This window comes from Scleropages formosus, chromosome 3 (assembly GCF_900964775.1).
Source record: "Scleropages formosus chromosome 3, fSclFor1.1, whole genome shotgun sequence".
NCBI classification, from domain to species: Eukaryota; Metazoa; Chordata; class Actinopteri; order Osteoglossiformes; family Osteoglossidae; genus Scleropages; species Scleropages formosus.
In genome coordinates, this window is record NC_041808.1 from 15,898,412 (window position 1) to 15,920,508 (window position 22,097).

The following is a 22,097-nucleotide window of genomic DNA, read 5'->3' on the forward strand; positions in this document are numbered from 1 at the left end:
TCCCTCGGGGCTTGCCGTAGGCGGGATTTTGTACATGCGCACTAGAGCGCATCCCTAGTCTGCTGAAGTTCCACTTGTGTTGGATCCAGTAAAACTTGGAAAATGTTTGGAATCAACTATGACGGGTATCGTTTGTTATTCTCTTTACCCAAGTGTCTAGCCGAACCCTACACGAACGTTCGGTGACAGTAATTTGGGAGTTTGTATTTGTCACTTCGGCGAGAAGAAGAGCGTTCTCACTATATTCATTGCACTTGAACTTGACTTGCAGAGTAAGTCAGTAAGTAATTAGGAAGGGAGCAGTTTAGGCCAGTACCCTCTTCCGTGCATATTTTCGGGAAGCAAACATGGGGAGAACACACAAACAAACGTACACCCTCATTTGGACTCGAACCCCATGCTCAGAGAACAGCTCAAAAAATGCGAGGCACCGGCGCTACCCGCTGTGCCGCTCGGGCAACGCAAGACGCCCCTTTCAGGTTTTCTCGCTACATTCAACTTCAGACCACAAGGGGGCGGCAAATAAACACATTGCTCAGTGCTATTTGAAGAGCTTCACCTTCATTCAGTTCAACAGGTACGAGCAAAAATGGTGTTTTCATATTTATACTATATTGTGACGGCGATGAGAGGAGCTGATATAGCTCGGTGTAAATACATAGTTGGTGTTCTGTTTGATTGGTCGTTTTATTGCTCATGCGCAGTTTGCCACACGGTGAATTCTGGGAGCTCTAGGAGTGGCCCCCTAAGCATTGGACACGGTAGTGGGGTTGGGAGTGACTTAAGGGGACTCTTGAGTGTTAGGAGTCATTTATATTGTACACTATAAATAAAGAGAACATTCTTTTCGCACTGACTCCTGAGCTTTTCTAGTAGCTCCCTGGGGGGACATTATATGTTTATGAAGACAAAGTGAGGGCAGATACTCCACTACTAACATAAGTGTATTGCAAAGGGTTGGGAGGAGCAGCGCGTGCAGTACTTGGCGCTGCTGTAGTATGTACTCTGTAGGTACTTTCTTGGCACATCTCTTCAAAGCAGGTTATTTATAATGTGAATGTGGTGATATAAAACAGTCCAGAAGGTGTTCCTTTCAATATTCAAAGGGATCTTTCACAAAAAGCTTGACTCGTCCTGCTCTATAATTTCAAAGACATGGAGCATACGTAGCTTATTCTTCACACATTTAGGAAGAAAATGTATTTTATTTCTAATGTCCACCCCATAAGCTCTTCCCACAGATATATGGGTGACTCAAATGTCTTTCTTCTACTAGAAAAGTCAACACTGTACCTGCAGGATATTGCTGATGCATTCTCCAAGATCTGGTTACCATTTGGAGACTTAGTGCTGCATGAACATATCTGCTAAATATGGAAACCTGTTGTCCTTGTGTCATATTTACTATTTGTCTGTATGTATCTGCATTTTCATACTGTATACTATTTCTATGTAGTTATAACTCAGGTTCGTTATTTTGTGGCATGTGAGGTACCGCAGCATCTTGATGGAGCAAAGGAATTGTTGCATTGTACCCTTTTTGTGTCTTTGACATGCGTTACTGCTGCACTTATGTTTACAATAAAACTCAAGTCCAATTTTTACCACCTCATCCCTAATCACATCCTGACCAGACATGTCAGCATGTCATACACACTTACTTGATATTGTTACTAAAATGGAATCTACAGCAGTAAAACTGGAACATGTATTTCTTCAAACAAGATGTTGCTTTCAGCTTACCTGACTTAGGTCGTATGAAAAATGAGGCAATAAGCAAAAGGCAGAAAGTTCAACAATTCAAGTAATTTTAATTCAGTAGGAAAAATTCTAGTTAAGCCTGTACCTAAGGTCTTCAAACGCTAACAGTTGTGCAAACACAATAGACCCTTGCTTAGTCACTCATACTTACATAAGCATTTACCCTAACATTCCTCTTAAGAATAGAAGGGGAAAAAAAAAAAAAAAAAAAACCAAAAAAAGGATTGTTTTCTGTTTTGAAGCCCAGAAGCACATCACTTAGTTCAAAGGTCATAGTGCTACCATGGGCCTTGTGGCCTGGTCAAAGGCTCTTCCTTCTCCAGCAGACAAATAGGAGTGCAACTGAAGTGACTATTTGATCTTCCAGGCCAATAGTGCAGGATAATGCCATTATCAGTCTGACTCCCCAGTCCAGCATTACTGCCACATGCTCCCCTCAGGCTCAGCACAGGGCCATTGGCTCAACCATCCATGTCAAGGAGCAAGGAAGCCATGAACAGCAACCTCACCCTATCAATACACACAGGATCGTTGTGCATCAGTGTATATATAAACGTTAGATCTAGTTACAAAATATAAATTTCACAAAAAAGCTTGTTTCACAAAGATTAAGAAGAAAAAAAAGACAATGCTTGTGAAAAATTAACAGCATCATCGAATACATGTACAACATTTGTGTATTTTCACAAAAAGGTTTGTACCTTCTTAAAGACCATTCTCAATTTTGGGAGTCACTTCACTTGAATTACATGTGTTTATGAAAATGCTCTTCCTGAATGTGCTGAAGTGGTGGTAGTGGGACAGGGGGTTTAGGGGGTCACATGTAGGATTTTAAAAACTACAGAAGAGACTGCAGCAAGAAGAGGAACCATGATGGTCTGAAGACTGATCATTCTGCTCACAGCTAATCCATATTAGCTAACATACTTCATTCCACACAACTAGAAGATCAATTGCTTATCATACTGCTTTACAGTGTAATAGTCAAAATAGCAAGAAAATGTTTTTGAAGGCAATTCAGAATGTGACAGAACTCACTTTAAGGGTCAAATATTAAGACTTTGCTACAGTATAATCACCTTCTTTAAATAAGGTGAAAATACCAGCTGAACAAATGGCATAAAGTACAATGAACTCTTTTCTTATTTACTCATTTCTAAATTGTTAATATGTTATTTCCCCTCAGTTGAAGCGTAGGTATTTGTGTTAATAAAAATATGTCCCTGTTAAAAACTCACATTATCTATAATCGCTTATCCCAAAGCAGGGTCACGGCAGTCTAAAGCCTATCCCAGAAGCACAGGGTGCCAAGCTAGTTAGGATACTCCCTGGACAGGACACCAGTCTATGGCAGATGTTAAAAACAGGTCTGTAAAAATAAGTACTCCTGCATGCATGTATGTGTTCCTCCATAAAACCACAAGACTCTTTACCAGTAAAGGTTCATACTGAACTTGTTCTGGGTCCATTTGGTCACAACTCCACCTTAGTGGCCACGTTCAGACTATTTCTCAGCAATGCTCCACTGCAGTTGCACATCACACACCGGTCGCTCTCGCTACCTGGCACAACCCTTAGAACCATAGGCTGTCCTTTTCCCTCTCCACTCCCCTGTGAGCAACCAGTGAATTTCATGGTTCTGCCAAACTGTTGAAAGAAAAATTTTCATTAAACAAAACTGCAAAATTTATGTAATTTTCATTGCAAGGGCCCAAATCTGTGGATGCACTGAAGCAAAGGTCAAGGTCATTCATAATGAAAATAATTTGACTTCATTCTGGGTTTTTGCTGTCTACTAAATTAGCATCCACATAATGATGTAAGGATATTCTTACACAAAATGTGACCCCCCAGTGTGCTGAAAATTCAATCATTTCTAGCAGAGTTCTGTGGACTCCACATTCAGATACCACCTCAGCATGGAATTCTGATTATTCCAGTACTAAAAACACATGTGCAGGTTTGCACTGTCAACATCTTCCAATGAAACTGCAAAAATCAGTTAGCTCTTGGGACCACAGTTAGTCCTAGGTGTAAACATATACAGACTGAGGAATACAGGCTGACAGTAATTCAATGCCATCGGCAACTCATTAAAAGGTACCCTGCGCATGTGGAAATTCTCCATAATCGAGAAGTGACCAACACTTTGTCTGCTGGCTTTAAGTATACATTTAGATTTTTCATTCATGCAACAGTTGATTTCCTCTAGGACGACTGTCCCAAAACATGATTCATTTCACAGAACCCACCGTAAGATATTCCAACATACCTCTTTCATTCCAACATACCTTTCACCGTTGTAGGAAGAGCCTACAATCACATTAACTGAAAAAGTCCGGCGCTATTAATGGTCAAAAACAAAAATAATGAAAATATATTAAATCACAGACGATAAAAAACATTGTTTAGAAAACACTCATTGCAAAAGAAATGTAACAGTTAAATAACCTAACACATGCACAGTATTACTAAATACTTAATACTGCAGACTCCCATTAATAGCAGAACACAAAAATGAATCTGATATTAGAAAATAAAAATGAATAAACAAAAAGGTACAACAACTGTGTGCTCTGGGTTGTACTCAGGTGGTTAGTTTTAAAAAGGTGTTGAAGCAGTAATGCAATCATAAATGGCGCTCAGGTTACAATTCATTCCATTAGAGCGCCAAGCAAAATAAAAACAACACAAAGTACAAGGATGCGCTTAAAACTGCGCTCAAGTGGTTATTGTAAAGACAGGAGGTTTGGTCAAAATAAGTTAAAGCAAATGGAATTCATGCAGAAAATGTGTTTAAAACATAAAAATGAAATGTGACCCCACACACATTTTGTACCTATAGGATTTTAATTCCTATTTCTAGACCGTACCTGTGGGAATAACTTCAAAAAAAAAAAAAAATTAAGAAAGAGTGGTGAATATTCTGCAAATATTCAAGAAAAGCAAGAAAAAAAAAATGTGCCCTTTAGGCTGAGTGTTAAATGAGAGAAATTCCCCCAGAAAGAGGGCTTGTAAATAGTGTTCTACACTTTGTTCAATTGCATTTTGCTGCAGAAGTCCTCAACTCCAAATCACAAACTGCTAGAGCTGCAGCAACCTTTCTCAAACACCTCTTTGCTGACGAAGCAGTGTCACATCATGGAGAGAAAGGTGTGCATCACACAGATGTTGAAACTTGTGCCTTCCTAGATCTGGTGTGCCTGTGTTGAACAGTGGGAACAACAGACTGACTCATTAATGAGAACTCACCCCCTGTGGTCTGAATCACAAAAAGGGAAGGCTGGATTCAACTGTCCAATTAGGAAGAAACAAAGCAAGGAAAGGTCCTAAGTCATACATCCTCTGCTTTCAGGCTTTTGAGGTCCCCATGATTTTAATGAGGAAACACAAACAAACAGTGTAAAGCAGCACGGAAGCTACACAGCAGCAGAGGCCAGTAGCTGGTTGCTGATAGCGTCCAAGGTGTGGCACGCTACGCTGTGTTGTCAAATAGCACAGCTCCTCCCTTCCTTAAGGCAGTGGTGGCAGCTGGGTAAGGAAGGAGCGCAGCAGGGTGCAGTGAGGCTCGGCCAATGGCAGTGGGAGGTGGAGCCAAAGCCCCCATTCCTCCTGTCATTATCCACTGGACTCCACAGGTGAAATGTGGTCATACTCAGCAGCTCTCACTCAAAGGACATCAAATTGGCAGGAACCTGCTGAGACAGAGAGCCATGAATTCAAATCCATTTAGACACTACCATTGCATGGTAACCCATTACAGATCAGACAAACTTAGAAAATCCTTTGGACACAGTGTAATATTTTACTACAGGAAATTTAAGAAAATAGTGTCATCTGTACACTTTTGCTACAGATAAATACTATGACAAATGCATTCTCCACACACACTTTTTTTTAGGTTGTTGATTTAGAGGATGCTTTTCTCCTAAGTGACTTACAATGTACACTATAAGGTCATATGTTGTTTACACCTTGTCACTCAAGGCGACTTACAATGCTAGATACGCCATGTACAATGAGTCATCTATACTACAGTTGAATAATGACTCACACACACACACAAAAAAAGGGCAATTTAATGTCAGCAATTCACTTGAAAGCATGTCTTTGGGACTGTGGGAGGAAACTGAAGCACCAGGAGGAAACCCACACTAACATAAGGAGAACATGCAAACTCCATACAGACCAAGTGGGGAGTGAACCCATGTCCTCTTACACTACCCAGGTGCTATGAGATAGCAGCACTACTCACTGCGCCACATAGTCTGGTTTTAACAGAAATCTTGGAGAAATGGTAATAAGCCAGATGTGGAGGGGCTCCTCCCCAGGGCTGGAGTGTAGCCCCTAGAACAATCTGGGACGAGTACTGGAAACATTGTCACTTACCTGCTGCCTGTTGCTCTGGCAGGCTGCGCTCAAGTGTTTAAACCACAACAGAGCGTTCGCCCGGTTCCCTGCCTGGAATTTGTAAGAATTTCCTGAAAAACAAAAAAAAAGCACAACCTAACTCTCAAAACACCATGCTCTCCTCAGAGAGCTAATGCGTTCATAGCTGTAAATTATAATCCGAACAATGATGACAGTTTCCAACATAAACCCTAAAGACCTAGAACAGGCACATGATGAATGCTCTCAGCTGAAACGCTGATCCTTTCCTCAGATGAATAACTTGTGTACTGACTGATTTGTGAACTTAAAGAATACCAGTGTTGAACACTAAGTTAAAGTTTATGACATCGTTTATGCAGACTACCACTCAGAATATGGTGCCTAGCAGCAAAACTCCCTGCTATGTTTACTTTTTTTCTCCAGATTTTCAGCCTGCATGGCATCAGTGCTGTAGCTGCAGGATTCACAAACTAAAGGGTGTGAAACTTTGCTTATATCCTGTCCCCTGCTCCCCTCTGGACAACTGGGACAAGGGCTGGTACCACACAACACTGCCCTGGAACGGTCAGCATGGACAGACCCGGCAAATGAATAGGCCCTGTGTCCAGGAACCACAAGTGATCCAAGATAGCAGCCAGATTGTGGCCAAGTGACTGGGTCACATACAGAGTCAGCAAACTCGCTGCCTCTAAGCAGTCTGACCAGTGCATCCGTGACACTGTATTACTGGGGACTCAAATTAAAGCACATTGGACTCTAGTCTGTAGGGTTTATTTTTGCTTCAAATGCTACACTTGATTTGAATATTCCTCAGTGTCTGAATGATCTGGTTTGTCTTCAGAAATTACATAAACACCACGATAAAACATGCTGGTATATTTTTGAACATGTAGCCAGAGAGGAGTATTTCTTACGAACAAAACCTGGGACGACTCACCTCGTTCAGAATCCGTAAGCAGGAAGACGTCCGAATGCTCAGGGTCATCTGTCATCATGGACATCCAGCCCACGACCGATGTGCTCTTGCTGGCGGTGGATTTGAACTGTCATCCATACAGGAGACAGACATACAGAAGAGTGAAGTTATGCAACATAGCTTACAACTATGCAAGCAACTGGATGCGAGTGGTAGGAGCCAGGTTGCATTTGGAATAGGCTTCGTGAGTCATCTTCACAACAGGAGCAAAACAGAAACTATGCTAAATAGGAAATTTATTGCAGATTTTATTCCGGTTTTTCATATCATGGATTAGTCAAAAATTACTCACAGAGTATGTGAGTGCCGACAGACATACACAGCTGTGTGCAATCCATCTCACCCTTCTCCTCTTGTGTAAAAACGGCCATACTGTTCCCATTAGCCAACTATGTCCTGAAGCCACAGGACTGCTGTGGTCTTCACTAACAAGTCAGTAAAGACAGACACAACTGCCCTTGACCGGGTGATTATCACATCTTTACTTCATCACAGCTTCTCAATTTGCAATTGTTTGCATGTATTTGTTACTATTTTCCTCCTTGTTGTCAGGACCAACCGACAGACAGGCACCAAAGGCACTATTCTCTATGCCCATCTGAGTCACAAGGAAGAGAGACACTGAGTCACCTCATTTTTAGGGTGGGCAATGAATAACTTCCTAATGACTTGCACAACTTCCGATTTTACCAATTAACATGTTTTAATTTAACAAAGAATTTCCTGTTAGCCATCTCACCAAAGAGTATAGCAAAATCCCCTGGATATCAGTTCGGTACCTCTCGGCCACATATTCAGCTCTTTAATCACTTGTCTGCGGGTTACCCCTATACTCACATGCTTCCTCTCAGTGGCTTTCAGAGACTTTGCTGGGTAGTAAAAGAGCTGGGTTCCACACAGTGCCACCCAGTACTTTGTCCATGATGCCACCTGGAAGGTTCAAGGAGGACCAGTTTTCAAAAGAAGCGAAAACTCAGGACAGCTGGTAGCATAGCGATTAGAGCTGCTACCTTTGGACCCAAAGGTTGCAGGTCCAAATCCCACCTCCAGCTGTAGTATCCTGAATTGCTCCAGTAAAATCACCCAACTGTATAAATGGAGAAACAATTCTAAGTAGCCTAACATTGTAAATCGCTTTGGAGAAAAATCATCAGCTAAATGTAAATATAGCCAAACCTTGATAAGTCAACCTGGTTCTTTGTTTCCACTGCACTGACAACTATTTCTCTCTTTACACTTGGTCAGGTGATGTTCAGAGTATAAACAAAAGGAGAACATTACAGTGACTAAGTAGTGATTTTATAAAGGCTACAGTATGGGTCGTGCCTGTGTAAGAAAGAGCTATGCTAGCATGGCAGGTCAAAGTATTTTCACACCATCAGTTTGGACCTTAGGGTTTAATGTGTCTCGCTAAGAAAATTACACAGGACTTCATTTCAGAGAGTCCACAGTGCTTCTTCAACCAGCCATGGAGTGAGAACTCAAATTAAGCAGCCATAGAGCAATTTTTCTTGGATATGAGAAAACTGGGAAAAGGAAAGGTCACTGGGTATAAAGGGGGGGGGAAAAAAAAAGGTCCACGTAAGCGCTTGCAACGCTCTGACGGCATAATTTGCCGTTTTACAAGCACCATCTGGAAGTGCATTCTTTCTGAGGTGGTGCAGGCTGAAGATGCCGCTCTCACCGTGGGCTTCTTGCCTTCCTTTAACAGGGTCTTACGGCGGAGCATTCCCTGTATGGTCACGGCCCCTGGGTACAGATGCACAGCCAGCTCCTCTGACTCCACAGAGCTGGGTGGGTAGCACAAAAAGAGGACAGGACAGGTTACAGACACACGCACAAGCACACAGCACAGGGCACATTCTGACACAGGTATGGAAAAGAAACTAATCCAGCTATATTCATCAGCAGAGGCACCAACAGATGTATATTTGCAATACACTGGTACCTCATGTTACAAACATCTGAGTTACAATTTTTTAGATACGAACATTCCCAGTTTATTTTACGCCAAATTTTCACCCTCCTACTTTTATAAAAAAAAAAAAAAAAAAAAAAAAAATTCTCTTATGAATTAAAAATAAGTTCCTCCTTGCCACCATGAGCTGGAAGCAAAATGCACTCAGAATAAAAAACAGTGTGGGTCATTCCAATGTTTACAGATGGAGTTTGTTGTTCCTCAGTGACTTAAATATGACAAATGTGCAAGTTAATGGAATTTTACACACACACACACACACACACACACACACACACACACACACACGAAACCGCTAGTCCCGTACAGGGTCACAGGGAGCTGGAGTCTAACCCAGCAACACAGGGGGTAAGGCTGGAGGGGGAGGGGAACACACCCAGGATGGGACGTCAGTCCATCGCAAGACACCCCAAGAGGGACTTGAACCCCAGACCCACCGGAGAGCAGGACGCAGTCAAACCCACTGAGCCCGTTGACCCCCCTTAATGGAATTAATCAACCCAAAATCTTCATTCAATTGGTGTTTTGTAGACAGTATGTATTTTGATTTTAGGCCATTTTAAATTAGTTATTTTTAGCTAATAAAAATGTTAAAATGAAGTCTACCCCAATACACACCCACTTAAGTAACAAAAATTTGACTTTAATGGAATTTCATTTAATATCCCTGCTTTGGCTTACAAGGTATTTCTTGGATTTTACGAGGACGGAATTCTATTTTTGTGCACATCTTGACAAGTAGTACTGTCCTCGGGGCAGCAGGTGGTATAGTGAGTAAAGCAGCTACCTTCGGATTCAGAGGTGACAGGTTTGATTGCCATCTCCTGCTTCAGAACCCTTGAACAAGGTATTAGTAAAATAAAACACCCAGCTGTATAAATGAGTAAATTGCAGCAACATTCTTACTTGCTTAGTCAGCTAAATGAATAAAAGTAACTGAGCGGTGCCAGTAAATATAATAAATGGTGTTACATTTACTCAACAAATGCTTTTCTCTAAACTTGCTTGAACTGATTACTATGCAGTACTTAGTTGATACCTTTGCCCAAGGAAAAGCCCAGGTGGTGAGGGACACTGTCCACTTGTCTGGTGAGTATCAACTCATATTTTTTTAAAAACTGATTTGTCTCTTCTGTTCAGATGAGTTTGTGTTTAAATGTTGAATTAATACATAAGCACTAAACGATCAATAAAAGTATGTTAGTGAGCATTTGTTAAACGTACAGTATGTAATATGAATGAACACAGGTAGTAAGCCTTACAGTACTATAAAGTAATTACCTAAAGGAAAAAGCCTAATGTTCTTTTATGACAATTGATGTTACCTATTGAAGTAACTGTGCCCAACTGAATGGGATTTGGTGATATTTTAACATATGGGTGTCAATTTTGAGGGTCAGAGCGCATAAAAAAATACAACTCTGATTTTAAAACTCCGTGTAGGATGGCAGAGTGGCACAGCAACTGGTGCTGCTGTCTTACAGCGCCTGGGTGGTGTGAGGGGACCTGGGTTTGATCCCGGCTCAGTCTGTATGGAGTCTGCATATTTTCCCCGTCTGCGTGGGTTTCCTCCCACAGTACAAAGACATGTTGATCAGGGGGATAGGTGATTAAGTCACCCATAGTGTGTGAGTGAGAGAGTGTTTCATTGTGCTGTATCTAGCAGTGCAAGTCACCTTGGGTGAATAATGTGTGGAATTATAACACTAAGGGGGGGGTGTGGTGGCTCAGTGGGTTGGACCGGGTCCTGCTTTCCGGTGGGTCTGGGGTTCAAGTCCCGCTTGGGGTGCCTTGCGATGGACTAGTGTCACATCCTGGGTGTGTCCCTCCCCCTCCAGCCTTACGCCCTGTGTTGCCGGGTTAGGCTCTGGGTCCCCGTGACCCCGTATGGGACAAGGGTTTCAGATGGTGTGTGTGTTTATAACACTACATAGTGTTCATTGGAAGTCGCTGTAGAGAAAAGCATCTGCTAATTGAAGTAATGTAGCTTTGAAGTGTTACACTGCAATGTGATGGCATCACACTGGGGGGTGTATCTTGTCTATTGCCTATTTTTGGAATAGGCTGGACACCATGATCCTGCATTGAACAGATTTTAATATATTACAGCTTTGCCTGTGATTTTTACAGAACCTATTTTGTTAAAAAAAAAAAAAAGTGGAAGGAGGTATGTATTATTCAGTTTCTATTGATTGTGACATTGTAAAAGCAACTTCAGTATAGACTTTGGAGTAACTGTGTAAGTAACTTGAAGGCCCAGTGTACAGTAAATGAATAATAAATAAATAATACTGGAGTACCAGAGCAGAGCATGTGCAGATATCACAAACTCTCCACCAAAAACTGAGCAGAGTACTAAATTAACCTGAAATCTTTAACACACATATGCATAAATGGATCTTCAGTAACAGTAATTATGGCACTAACTTCATCTCCACAAAAGCTTCAGTATCTGCAAGAGCTACTTGATACTCATGTATTCATGCATTCTACCAATACTGTTCACTGTTACACTAAAAGAGCTTTAATGAATAACAACTCAGTCTTTTGAAAGAAAATTAAAAAAAATTCTTTTGCTTCTAAACACTAAAGAATGCAAAAAACAAGAGTATATCAAGGAGCTGTAGAAGAATGTGACTTTGATTAGGGTGACATGCAGAATTTTCTTTCTGTGTTTTCATTCAGTTCACTAGACTGAAATTAGAAAACACTGAATGGCTAGAAATTTGACTTAAATACAGAAGTATTCACATTTAAAGAGGTATAAAATGGAAAACCTTAAAATTCAAGAACAACCAGCAGACATGCTTTTTTAATCTATATGACTCAAAATTATGTTACTGGTTACCAATTGACCAGAAGGAATGTGCAGTGCATTATCCAGTGGATGGTTCATTTCCCCTTTATTTTCCCAAAAATCTCTTCTCAGAATTCATGACATGCTTTGTCAGATGGGCATGACATCTACCAGGTGCAAATGTGTCTTCATACATGATTCAGCACAGCTGTTGTGCAGAACAGCCACCTGAAAGATCTCCAGGAGAGCTCCATGTGGAAAGGAGTGAGATTCAAAGAGCAGCCCACAGATAACACCAGCAGAGTTTGACTCATAAGCAAACTAGAGCAGCAGAGGCAGATTGATCACACAGAAACCCACCACCAGCTCTCAGCTTAGAGGGCTCTACCAGCACTACACACTGGTGCCCCCGCAACGAAGGAAGTGTTGCAGGGTGTCAGCACAGTACCTGCTGGCTCTCTGGGCTCCTCTGTAAGGAATTCGGCCCACCCTGGTTACGGGACCCAGGGAGTGATAGAAGCAGTTCCTGGTGGATTTATGGTACAGAACAGTAAAAAGGGTGATTCCAAATCACAGAAAGGACAGGGGGCCTCTCGGTATGTTTGCGGTTGTGATGAAACCTCATATTTGTCAGTCTTCTGGTGGATGGCTTCTCAGCCAACTTAGTATGACACTGACATCGAAGACAAAGCAACAACAAAGCTAGAGTACACATGGACACACAACAAGCTAGCTAGCCACACTTCCATCAGTTAAGAGCTGCTTAAGGGCTCAGAACCTACTGGCCACAAATCCAGGTCCTTATCCACTTAAAACAAAACCAAAACTCCAGTAACTAGCTGATACACTCTTCATTATACCATAGATGAATATAAGGAGCCAAAAGTGCAGACTGAACCAGTTCCTGAAGGTGTGGCAACACTGCCTTGCCAGTGTGCTGCTGTCTGGTATGGGCCGAGATTCGAGCTCCCATCCTGGACCCCTAACTTCTGCCAGAGGCTGGTAGTACCAGCAGCTACACAAGTTCACTCACCTTTCAAAGGCTGGCCAGGACATCTCCTCACTGAGCTCTGAGCCCTCGCTGCTTCCTATAGACCAAGAGTAAGTCACTGAATATGCACAAGTGTGTAAAGGTTACAGTCAACGTGTTGGCTACGCCAGCATACTTGTATTTATTTCATGGTGTCTTTTCAGTTTTTCTGTGCGCGCCACGTTTCAGGAAGTTTACAGAGAATGTGACAGACCTAGAGAGATACCGCTAGACAGGGTGGAGCTCTCTGCTTGGCCCCGTGCAGGAGTGTGGCTCTCCATGACACTGTCATCTAGCAGGTGTCTGGAGCCAGCATTGGGAAAGGTGGCGCTCTTGAACTCAGTTGTGTTCACCTTATGGATGAAGCTGAAGGAATTTGGTGGAAGGCGGCACAATGTAAAACAGCAGTACAGGGAACCACACAACAGTTACTTGATGGGTGGGACTGAAATTAATTGGTAAACACATTGTATTCCTTCTGAGCAACCGGAACTTGAAAACACATCCCTTATAAAAAAAATTCATCCAACAATCTTTGTTTTAAAAAAAAAAAAAAAAAAAAAAAAAAAAAAAAAATTCTATGTCTAAGCTCTCCCCCACAGATTAATTTCAGTACTGATGTAAGGAATTTTTAGGAACAAGTGTGAGCTCTGTAAGTATTAAGTAACAAAAATCCAAGTACAGAAGCCAAATAAAGTATGCTTTCAAATAAAACACATTTCATAAAAGTTAAATTTCTGAAACACTGTATACATTATATTATACATATAATTAAAAAAATTCTCAACTTCAGACCTGCAATTAAATGAACAGCACTAAAGGAATTATACCAGCAAAGCCATGCAGATACCGAATACAATAACTTGGGACTCACTTGTATCCCAAGCTGTGGCACTTCCTGTGTCCATATGGAATTAGGTTGCGTGGTGAAGGTGGAGTAGCTGGCATCTTAGCCAGGGCCCCATCTGCAGAGGTGCCCCTCCGGCCACACTGGGGAGAGGAGGTGTCAGGCCCTGGAGGGTGAAGGAAGGCCATCTAGCTTAAGCATCCTGCTCTTTTTTTTTTTTTTTTTTTCTTAACTCCTACAGCAGTCTTTTTAACTGCGTTTCAGGGTTTAACTGCTTTTCAAGCCTGTTAAATTGTAAACCCACCTTCCCAACCAACTATGTAAAGCTCACCTACAAGGTCCTCCCTGGAGGCTGTGGATCGAGGGGTGCTTGTACCAGGTTCAATCTTCAATGACAACCTAATGGGACAGGATCGAACTGGTGATCATGTGTATCACCATTACAGCCCACCGCATAAACAAATAACTGATCCAAGTCTAACAATATTATATATCCTTACTTGTAGTTGTCATCCTCTACAAACTTCTGAAGCTCCTCAATGTAATGAACGGAGTTCAGATACTTCTGGACGTGAGGCAATACTGGGATATCTAAGGACAGGAATGAAAGGACGAGCGTGGTAAGCAGAGGTGGATAAATTGTAGGAGAGAGCAGGAGGGGTTTTTTGCAGTGTGTGTGATAAGAAAATAAGGCAATGTGAGGGAATTCATGTGTGTACAGCACCTTCTAAACAGGACTGAGCTGCTCACCATATTCACAGGAGCGCTGCAGGTCAGAGATGATCCGCAAAATGTTGTTCATCAGGTTGGAGCGTTGCTCGCTCTCCAGAATGCTGCCGGTGGATGGGTAGGCTGAGTCAATGTAAGTCAGATCTGACAGGTACATCCCTGTATGACAAACATTGCAAATTCAGAACTTATATAGCCATTTCCCCACAAATCCAGTGCATAATCCAAAATTGTCCAACTACCTTCGCAAAGCTGTAGTTATACAAAATTTCTAAAATGGAAAAAGAAACTCGAGAGTCAATTCACATTACTAGTTTTCTCTGGCTTTCTGTGACTGGTTTTCATAAGCATGATTAAACTTCTGCAGTATCACAAGACAATCGCAGTATGTTAATCACTTTTTCATCGTGAGTACTGTAAATACTGGAAAAACGTGGCAGCTACTCTGAAATATGACTGCTGTTTAGATCCAGTTTCCAGCACAAAATTAGACCGATTGTGACCAAAGGCTCTTCACTGAGAAGCCAGTGGAAGTTAACTATTGAAGTGAGAATAGATCCCATCTGCTTGTGGCTCTTTCCAAATGCTGCAGCACTAAGGCAGGGAGAAGGAGTCCATATCCCAGACCAAGCAATGCAAGAGAGCCAACAAGGGCTCTTCCATAAACACAAGCACCCTGTCGAGCTGAAGGAGGGAGTGCTGGGAAAAGCGCTCACATCGGCTGCGGCCAGCTGCGAGGTGTCCAATCTCCCAAACCATACCACAGAGGCCTTCCTTACATGTAGGCCCAGATTCAAAAAACACATGGGAATGTTTACAGTACTGTATGAATGATAAATGAGAAATGAATTCTAAGACATCTTAAATTATTATTGTTATTTTGGTATGCTTATACTCTAGACGCCCATTTATACTGCTCGAAAGGCTACTAGAACAAATGAAGTCATGTACCCTTCTCAAGTAGTACAGCAAGATACTGGCATCTCTTTAACCACTTTAACCAAGAAGACAAAACTTAGGAATTTACATGGTGCACTTTGAAAAGTGGAAAAAGTCCTTCCCATGGCTTCCTGTGTTATATAAATGATCTAATATTCTTCACAAAGATAACTCCTGCCACCAGAATGTATGTGTCAAATATAGTAATAAATAGATAGCTTACACTAGCTTTGTTCAGACACATACCTAAATAATCAAATTATCTTACACATAATTTACGAGGAGAAATCATTCCACACTGCTAGACAATGCAAACCACCTTCATGTGCCACAAAAGTACACAATTAATGGAAAGATACAGATGTGTATTTAAGACAGACAATTGTCTGGCACTTCTACCAATTAAGTAAATGCCAATCACTGTCAACCACTCACTCACTTTCAATAACTACTTTGTTCTGGTCACAGTTATAGCAGTCTAGACCCTGTCCCTAAATCACAGGGCACAAAGCAAGGGGTGTACATACTCGATCAAATGCCACTCTATTGCAGGGTTGCCATCCACAAAACACACAGAAACAATCGCACACTGGGGGCTATTTACGGTCTCCAGAGGGAGACGTTTACATTTATTCATTCATGAAGACACTTTCCTCTCAAACAACATAAAATGATTATATATTTAGCTGACACCTTTAATGTAAAGCATACACACATGCATAGTGTGAGTATGTAATTTACAGTTACCTGTTCACCAGAAACTCAAGTCTTTAAAGGTTGTGGATTGAAATCCATGTGAAGTAGGGGAGATGTGAGAAGGGTAATTTATCTGTATGTTATTCTATGTATAGTGGTGTTTTTATGGTTTCTTTTGCACATTACAGTTAAAGGTTGAAATCCCAGGTAGAGACTTGTGGTAATAACCCTTGAGGAAGTATGCCAATATATCCTGCTTTATAACACTTTATTGCTCTCATTCACTATTTCTGATATTTTTGTGCCTCAGTCACATGAACTCCCTACATGAATACTGCATACACAACTGATCTGAATAACTGTGCTAGCTAAGCAAAAAAAAGATGCACAATTAAATTTTTTTAAAAAAAGGTACAAAACTTCAAGCCTGTCAATAATCAACAAAGCATTCTACTGTCTGGGAACACTTCTTGTTTTGTTCCATTGTTCAGATGGCAAATCTAAGTTTGCCTAACAACTTGTGAGCAACTCTCCTTAGCTATATCCATACAGAAAGGAAAAAAAAAAAACCATTTCCTGTGCTTGCTGTCTCCCAATGGCCAATTCCATCATCATGTGCCCCCCATTTATTTAAGAAGAAAGAAGAAAAAAAAAAAAAAGGGGGGGGGGGGGGGGCTGGAATTTTTAAGAATGTGAAACTTTAGAATGAGTTCTGTTATAGCTCTCTTTAGCATGGGTGACATCATTGATGGGCTGGGCAGCTCCAGAACACACACCCCCACACAAACCCACACTCGCACACACCCAGAAGCTCCCGCCCTCACCTCCCCCCTCTTGCCCTTTTGTGAAAAGCAGAAGCTGTCAGCTGCTGGCAGTTCAGTTCTACACATTCTTAGCTGCTGCTCTGCATGTGGATGCCTCCATGGCCATGTTTTAACCTCTGACCTGGGACACACAAGACTGTTGTGAGGAGAAGATCCTGGCCACAGCATGCAACCAGTGGGCACCAAGTGAAGACCCAATCCCTTCACCACAAACCCCCCCCAAACGGCACGAGAGGTAGGTGCTCTCCTCCGCCTTCTACCCATCCTGTCCCTCAGGGCCAGGGCACTGCTCAGCGGCTCGGACTCAGTCGGTAGTTACAGGCACTCCGTTTCAGTATGAAGCGAAGAGAGAGCGGTTTCTGCAGCAGACTTAACATGCAGATCAAGGACTTGTCAAGTTTGCTTCGGACTTCAAAGTAACTCAGATTTCTTCAGATAGTTATATTTACACATATTTGGTCTTTTTAGGGTAACTTAACAGTGCATTTATTTCTTACTCTTTCCTAGGTTATGATAAAAGTGTATGTATTAATAGGAATTTTAAGTAAAACTGGCATAGTTCACAACCCATCGCATGTATCATCAGAAAGCTACTTTTAGACACACTATGAGTGTTTGAGAAACATCATGTGATGGTCCAAAGGGGACTAGACGGAGCTGAGACTAGCCTAAAAATGGTTGAAGTAAGGTTCTGCGTGGCTTCACTGACCCCAGTTCTGGCTTTCCTGGATTTTCCTGCCTCTGGCTGAGTAGTGTGCTCTCCAGAACTGAGGCACTAATTTTCACCCGTCTGCTCAATGTTCTGTTCTGCAGTTTCATCAAAAAGTAAAAGCACTATTCTAACACGGAATACCAGCTCCATTCACAAGTCTTATTGTCTGATTACGGCCCTCCTTAAAAAACAGCAACAAACCAGCTATATTAGTTTAAGACCGAACAATAACATAGCACAATATACAAAAATCTTCAAAATGATTTGGATGAGCTTTCAACAAACTTGATTCCAAAATTTTGCTGCCACAGCAACTACAGACTGAGACAATACTAATTTCCTCTACAGAGAGATATTAAGACTAGTAAAAAGACGACAAATGGATTTTATCCCCATCGGATGAGTTTTAATTCTTGACTTGCAGAAATCTGCATTTTAAAAAAGTAATCTTTGCTCTGACAAATGACTCATCTTCAAAAGTTCTGAGCAGTTGCATAGATGTGGGAACAGAACATTAAAACCCAGCATCAGAAATCTATACACACACCCATTGTCTGCTACTTAAAGGCCCCAGCACCAACAAGAGAGAGTAAAGGGAGCCACTAAAGGGGGTAAGAGGGGGGGGGGTGAAGATCCAAAGGAAAAAGGGAAAAATGGAAAACCTAAGAACACCAAGTGTGAGGGGAGCCTTTTCCCACACAGTTGGGCCTGGGTCCCCCAGATGGTCCCAATCAAGGGAGGCCTTGTTAAATTCAGGAGCGTGACTTCCTCATTACACTGCTGCCACGGCATCAAGAGCATCTACAGGCAACTCCGGGGTCAGGCAGCAACACAACTCCCTACAACCCCACCCTACAGTTCTCCTAAAACCAAAGCCTAATGATTTTCCCCATTCATCTCTAATTGGAAGACCCCTTCCTTCATCCTGTAGCCGGGGCAGTATCTATAGCAAAACCTTGAGAAATCATAAGCGTCTCCACTGAAAGTGAGGGAAGAGAGGAAAATGAATGGGATAAATCAGGTGATACATGTTAGGATACCTGCACATTGCGAATAAATAAACTTGACTTGGTCCTGACGGTAAACTGCTCCCCTTTCCGCCGTAGGTTTTTCCAGGGTAATTAGGGGTGCTGTTGTGCGGCAAACCCACCGATCGTGGCAGCACACCTCGCAGCCACCCAGGAGCCCAGGCACACAGGGCTCCACTCACCGGCTTCCCCCTGAAACCCCAGACCACTCTCCAACCGCAACCCAGCATGGAACACACATGGGGCCCAGCTCTGGTTCTTCAGGGACTCAGTGACACTGGGAGCAATTCAACATCCATGTCAAGGTCATGGCTGAAAAGCACCTTCGCATAAATGCAAATGAGTTATTACCAAGCCGCAGGAGAATGTACTTTGGAAAGGAGTTTTATAACAAGGAAGGTTCCGTGGCTTGTTAGGGAAGTCAGCAATGTTAACAAGACACCAGCTGCAGAACAAATTGAAACTGTCCAAGGTTGTAGAGATCTCCTAGAGGGAGCAACACAGTTTGGGCAGTGGTCCGGAAAACCAATAAAGCCCTCCAGCATCAAGTGACCATGTGTATTGAAGAACAGTGGCGACACTGACTAACATCAAAACAATGCTAACTTCTTCACATTTTTACAATTTCTTTACAAGTTCAAATGAAGTGCTTAGATTACATAATTTCTTCTTCAGTGAATGGCAAAAAGAAAAGGCTTCACTTGTGTTTATAAAAAAAAAAAAAAGGATACAAAGCTTCTATAGGTGGAATTTGTACAAAAGCACATCTTTCAAATTATGACATACTACAGTTACTACTTCTAGATTAATGTGTGTCAGAGGTTTAGTTCTGGTCCTGGCACCCTCCACGCATATACTAAGATCTTAGTTAGTCAGTCTTGTATTGGTCACTGAATAAATACCATGACTTTCAACAATGGGAATTAAAAATAAAAGGCTCAATTTGAAACCATCATTGATTAGCATGTTATTTACTTGATAAAATTAACAAGTGTTAGTGATTACAATAAATTAATACTCCTTTATTCCTCTATATATAAATAGATCATTTGGATTAACCAGTGCTTTAAATTTCATGTTTTAGCTTTAAGGTTTACAAAATTATGAAATAAATGGAAAGTATTTTATATGCACAAATGCACATGGATCCTCACAGCAGCAGCTATTCTTCAAACTGAGCTCACAGTTATTGAAAACTTCAGGTCAACAACTAATGTCATGCAGCTGGAACAAAAACCAGCAGACAGAGGGAAGTTCCCAGGACCAGATCTGAGACTAAAGAATCTACATGACCGATGAAAACAACAAGAAATGTGCCTGTGGAACAAATCCCCGAACGAAGCTCGTCACCAACTTGTTTAGTAAAACATTTTCTGTAATTCTTGAATTTCAGGCAGTTTCCCAGATATACAATTTTATATCAGTTGAAACATGGCAAAGACATGAGTGCTTTCCAATAACTGCATGTGTGCAAAACTAAGTTAAACACTGGTAGAAAGCACAAGTGTAGGGGACAGCTGGAGCTGAGAAGAGCCTTGTCAGTGAGAAGGCTGAAGGCTGACTGGTTTCTGGTATGTTCTGAAGAGTTGCCTTGTTCCTGGCAGGCTATGAGCGTCAGTGTGAGTTTCTGCAGGAGGACAGCCACCGCCACACTGGCTCCATCAACCATCACCCCTCATTGTGGCCCACGAGCCTAGCGCCCCTGTAAACTCGTACAAACCGCTTCCTGTTCTACACGAACACAGAGCACAGCACGCAAGGCTGGGGCTCCGGCAGTGACCTCAACAAGTGCTAACTGAGATCCAGAGGGGTGGGTCCATTCAACACACGTCTCCCCCTACAAAGAGTAATTGATCCAAGAGTGACTCGGACTGAGGGCAAAGGCAAGGGGAGCCGAGATAAAAATATGAGCGTTTGAGAAACATTATGTGATGGTCCAAAGGAGACTTGCAGTCCAAAAGTGGTTGAAGGCTCAGTGTTGTTTAGAAAATCTGTAAGAAATCAAATCCGCCCCCCAAAACCAACTTTCAGCGACTGTCAGCATTACACAATTGCATAGCACGTGGGGACTGCAAACTTACTGGCTGGTGGATCAAGGAGTCATGCATGTCTGCAAGTGATCCATCTCCAGCAATGTCTCCTGAATTCTTTCCACTGCGTCTTCTTTGCACTCGATTCATTATGGATACAAAATTCTTTTCCAGTCATCTCTCCGAGTAATGGATATGTGCAGTCCCCATACGTTTTCTGCGGGTTTTCACATAGTAAATTTACCGCAAGACATGCTATAAGAGTAAGTCTGCCAGCAACAGCTCCCCTGTTCCTACTTAGTATGAAACCTCATCTGAAAAGTAAGGAAGCTTACATGTTCTGAATACCTGACTGCTGCTTTTTGGCATTCTTATCTGTTGGGCATTAAATGACTTGTATACAAAGCTTTTTCTTCTATGTACGAGAATCACTTATTTCAAAGCAAAAACTTTCCATAGCAGTAGATTAGCAAGAAATAATTATGATAGATATACCCATCCTGTATGGATTGTTTTGTTCAGACAGAGCTGTTTAGAAACACAGACATAATCAGATTCAGTTTACTGGCTTTTCCATCATCTATGTTTGTTTTCGACAAAGTGATAGTCAACAACAGCATGTGGTGGTGCAGTAATTTCATTCACACCATAACAAAAAGGGAAATGTCTTAGCACTTAGTTTTTTGCTTTGCTTTTTGAGAGATTATGCAAATATTGTGTGTCAGAATGCTGGAAATTATTTTTTGCCAGACACAGGAAGTCGTCCTCTTAGGCATTAAATATACTCTAAAGATACCTGTACAAAGACAGTGGAGGAGCAAAATGCAGCTATAGTTAAACAATGCAAAACAGTGCAATCAACAATGTTTCTCTTTTGTCTGAATGAGTGTGCATTTTACACAGATTACCACTGTCCTAGTAAACTCAGTCCAGTTTTACTTCACCTTCCTGAGTAAACAGTGCAGCTGAACTGATATATAACAGGTGTTAGAACATTGGAAACCAGTTACCCTTTTCCCAATATACTTTAATGCAAACCCAAAACTGTACATTTTCTGTAATTCTACAGGTAGTGGTTTATGAAAGGTGTGTAGATGATCTGACGCTGATGATATATGGTAGGTGAATGTGTATGAGTGCAGCATAAGTTTGTCTATAAAAAGCGATCTCAAGAACAATCCAACAAATTACATGCACAGTAAGTACGTAGGTGGTAATCCATTGTGACAGATGTAAACCGTTAAGAGAATAACAGGCACTCTGAGAAGACTTTGGAAGGAACACAGGTGGTGCTGCAGTGCAGTGATGTGTTCTTAATCTGAGTTAGTTCATTATCAAAAAAAGGAATTCAGTAAAAC

The 22,097-nt window shown here is 41.7% G+C and overlaps 1 protein-coding gene across 7 annotated transcripts in view; it reads right to left on the minus strand.

Moving 5' to 3' along the window:
* Nucleotides 1-1,828: 1,828 nt before the first annotated feature.
* LOC108935229 (ras-specific guanine nucleotide-releasing factor RalGPS2) overlaps nucleotides 1,829-22,097 on the minus strand; it is a 69,771-nt gene continuing 49,502 nt past the window's right edge. For 3 of the 7 annotated variants that reach the window (XM_018753670.2, XM_018753668.2, XM_018753669.2), the window contains exons 10-19: nucleotides 14,532-14,669; nucleotides 14,282-14,372; nucleotides 14,113-14,180; nucleotides 13,809-13,947; nucleotides 13,149-13,300; nucleotides 12,938-12,992; nucleotides 12,353-12,430; nucleotides 8,814-8,919; nucleotides 7,967-8,059; nucleotides 6,545-7,196 (exon numbers count right to left, since the gene is read on the minus strand). In XM_018753670.2, the coding sequence (XP_018609186.2) occupies nucleotides 6,942-7,196; nucleotides 7,967-8,059; nucleotides 8,814-8,919; nucleotides 12,353-12,430; nucleotides 12,938-12,992; nucleotides 13,149-13,300; nucleotides 13,809-13,947; nucleotides 14,113-14,180; nucleotides 14,282-14,372; nucleotides 14,532-14,669 (1,175 nt within the window). In that variant the 3' untranslated portion in view covers nucleotides 6,545-6,941. Of the gene's footprint in view, nucleotides 5,460-6,150; nucleotides 6,243-6,544; nucleotides 7,197-7,966; nucleotides 8,060-8,813; nucleotides 8,920-12,352; nucleotides 12,431-12,937; nucleotides 12,993-13,148; nucleotides 13,301-13,808; nucleotides 13,948-14,112; nucleotides 14,181-14,281; nucleotides 14,373-14,531; nucleotides 14,670-22,097 lie in introns of those variants that run through there. The other 4 variants (XM_018753672.2, XM_018753671.2, XM_018753675.2 and 1 more) reach the window with 4 other exon arrangements.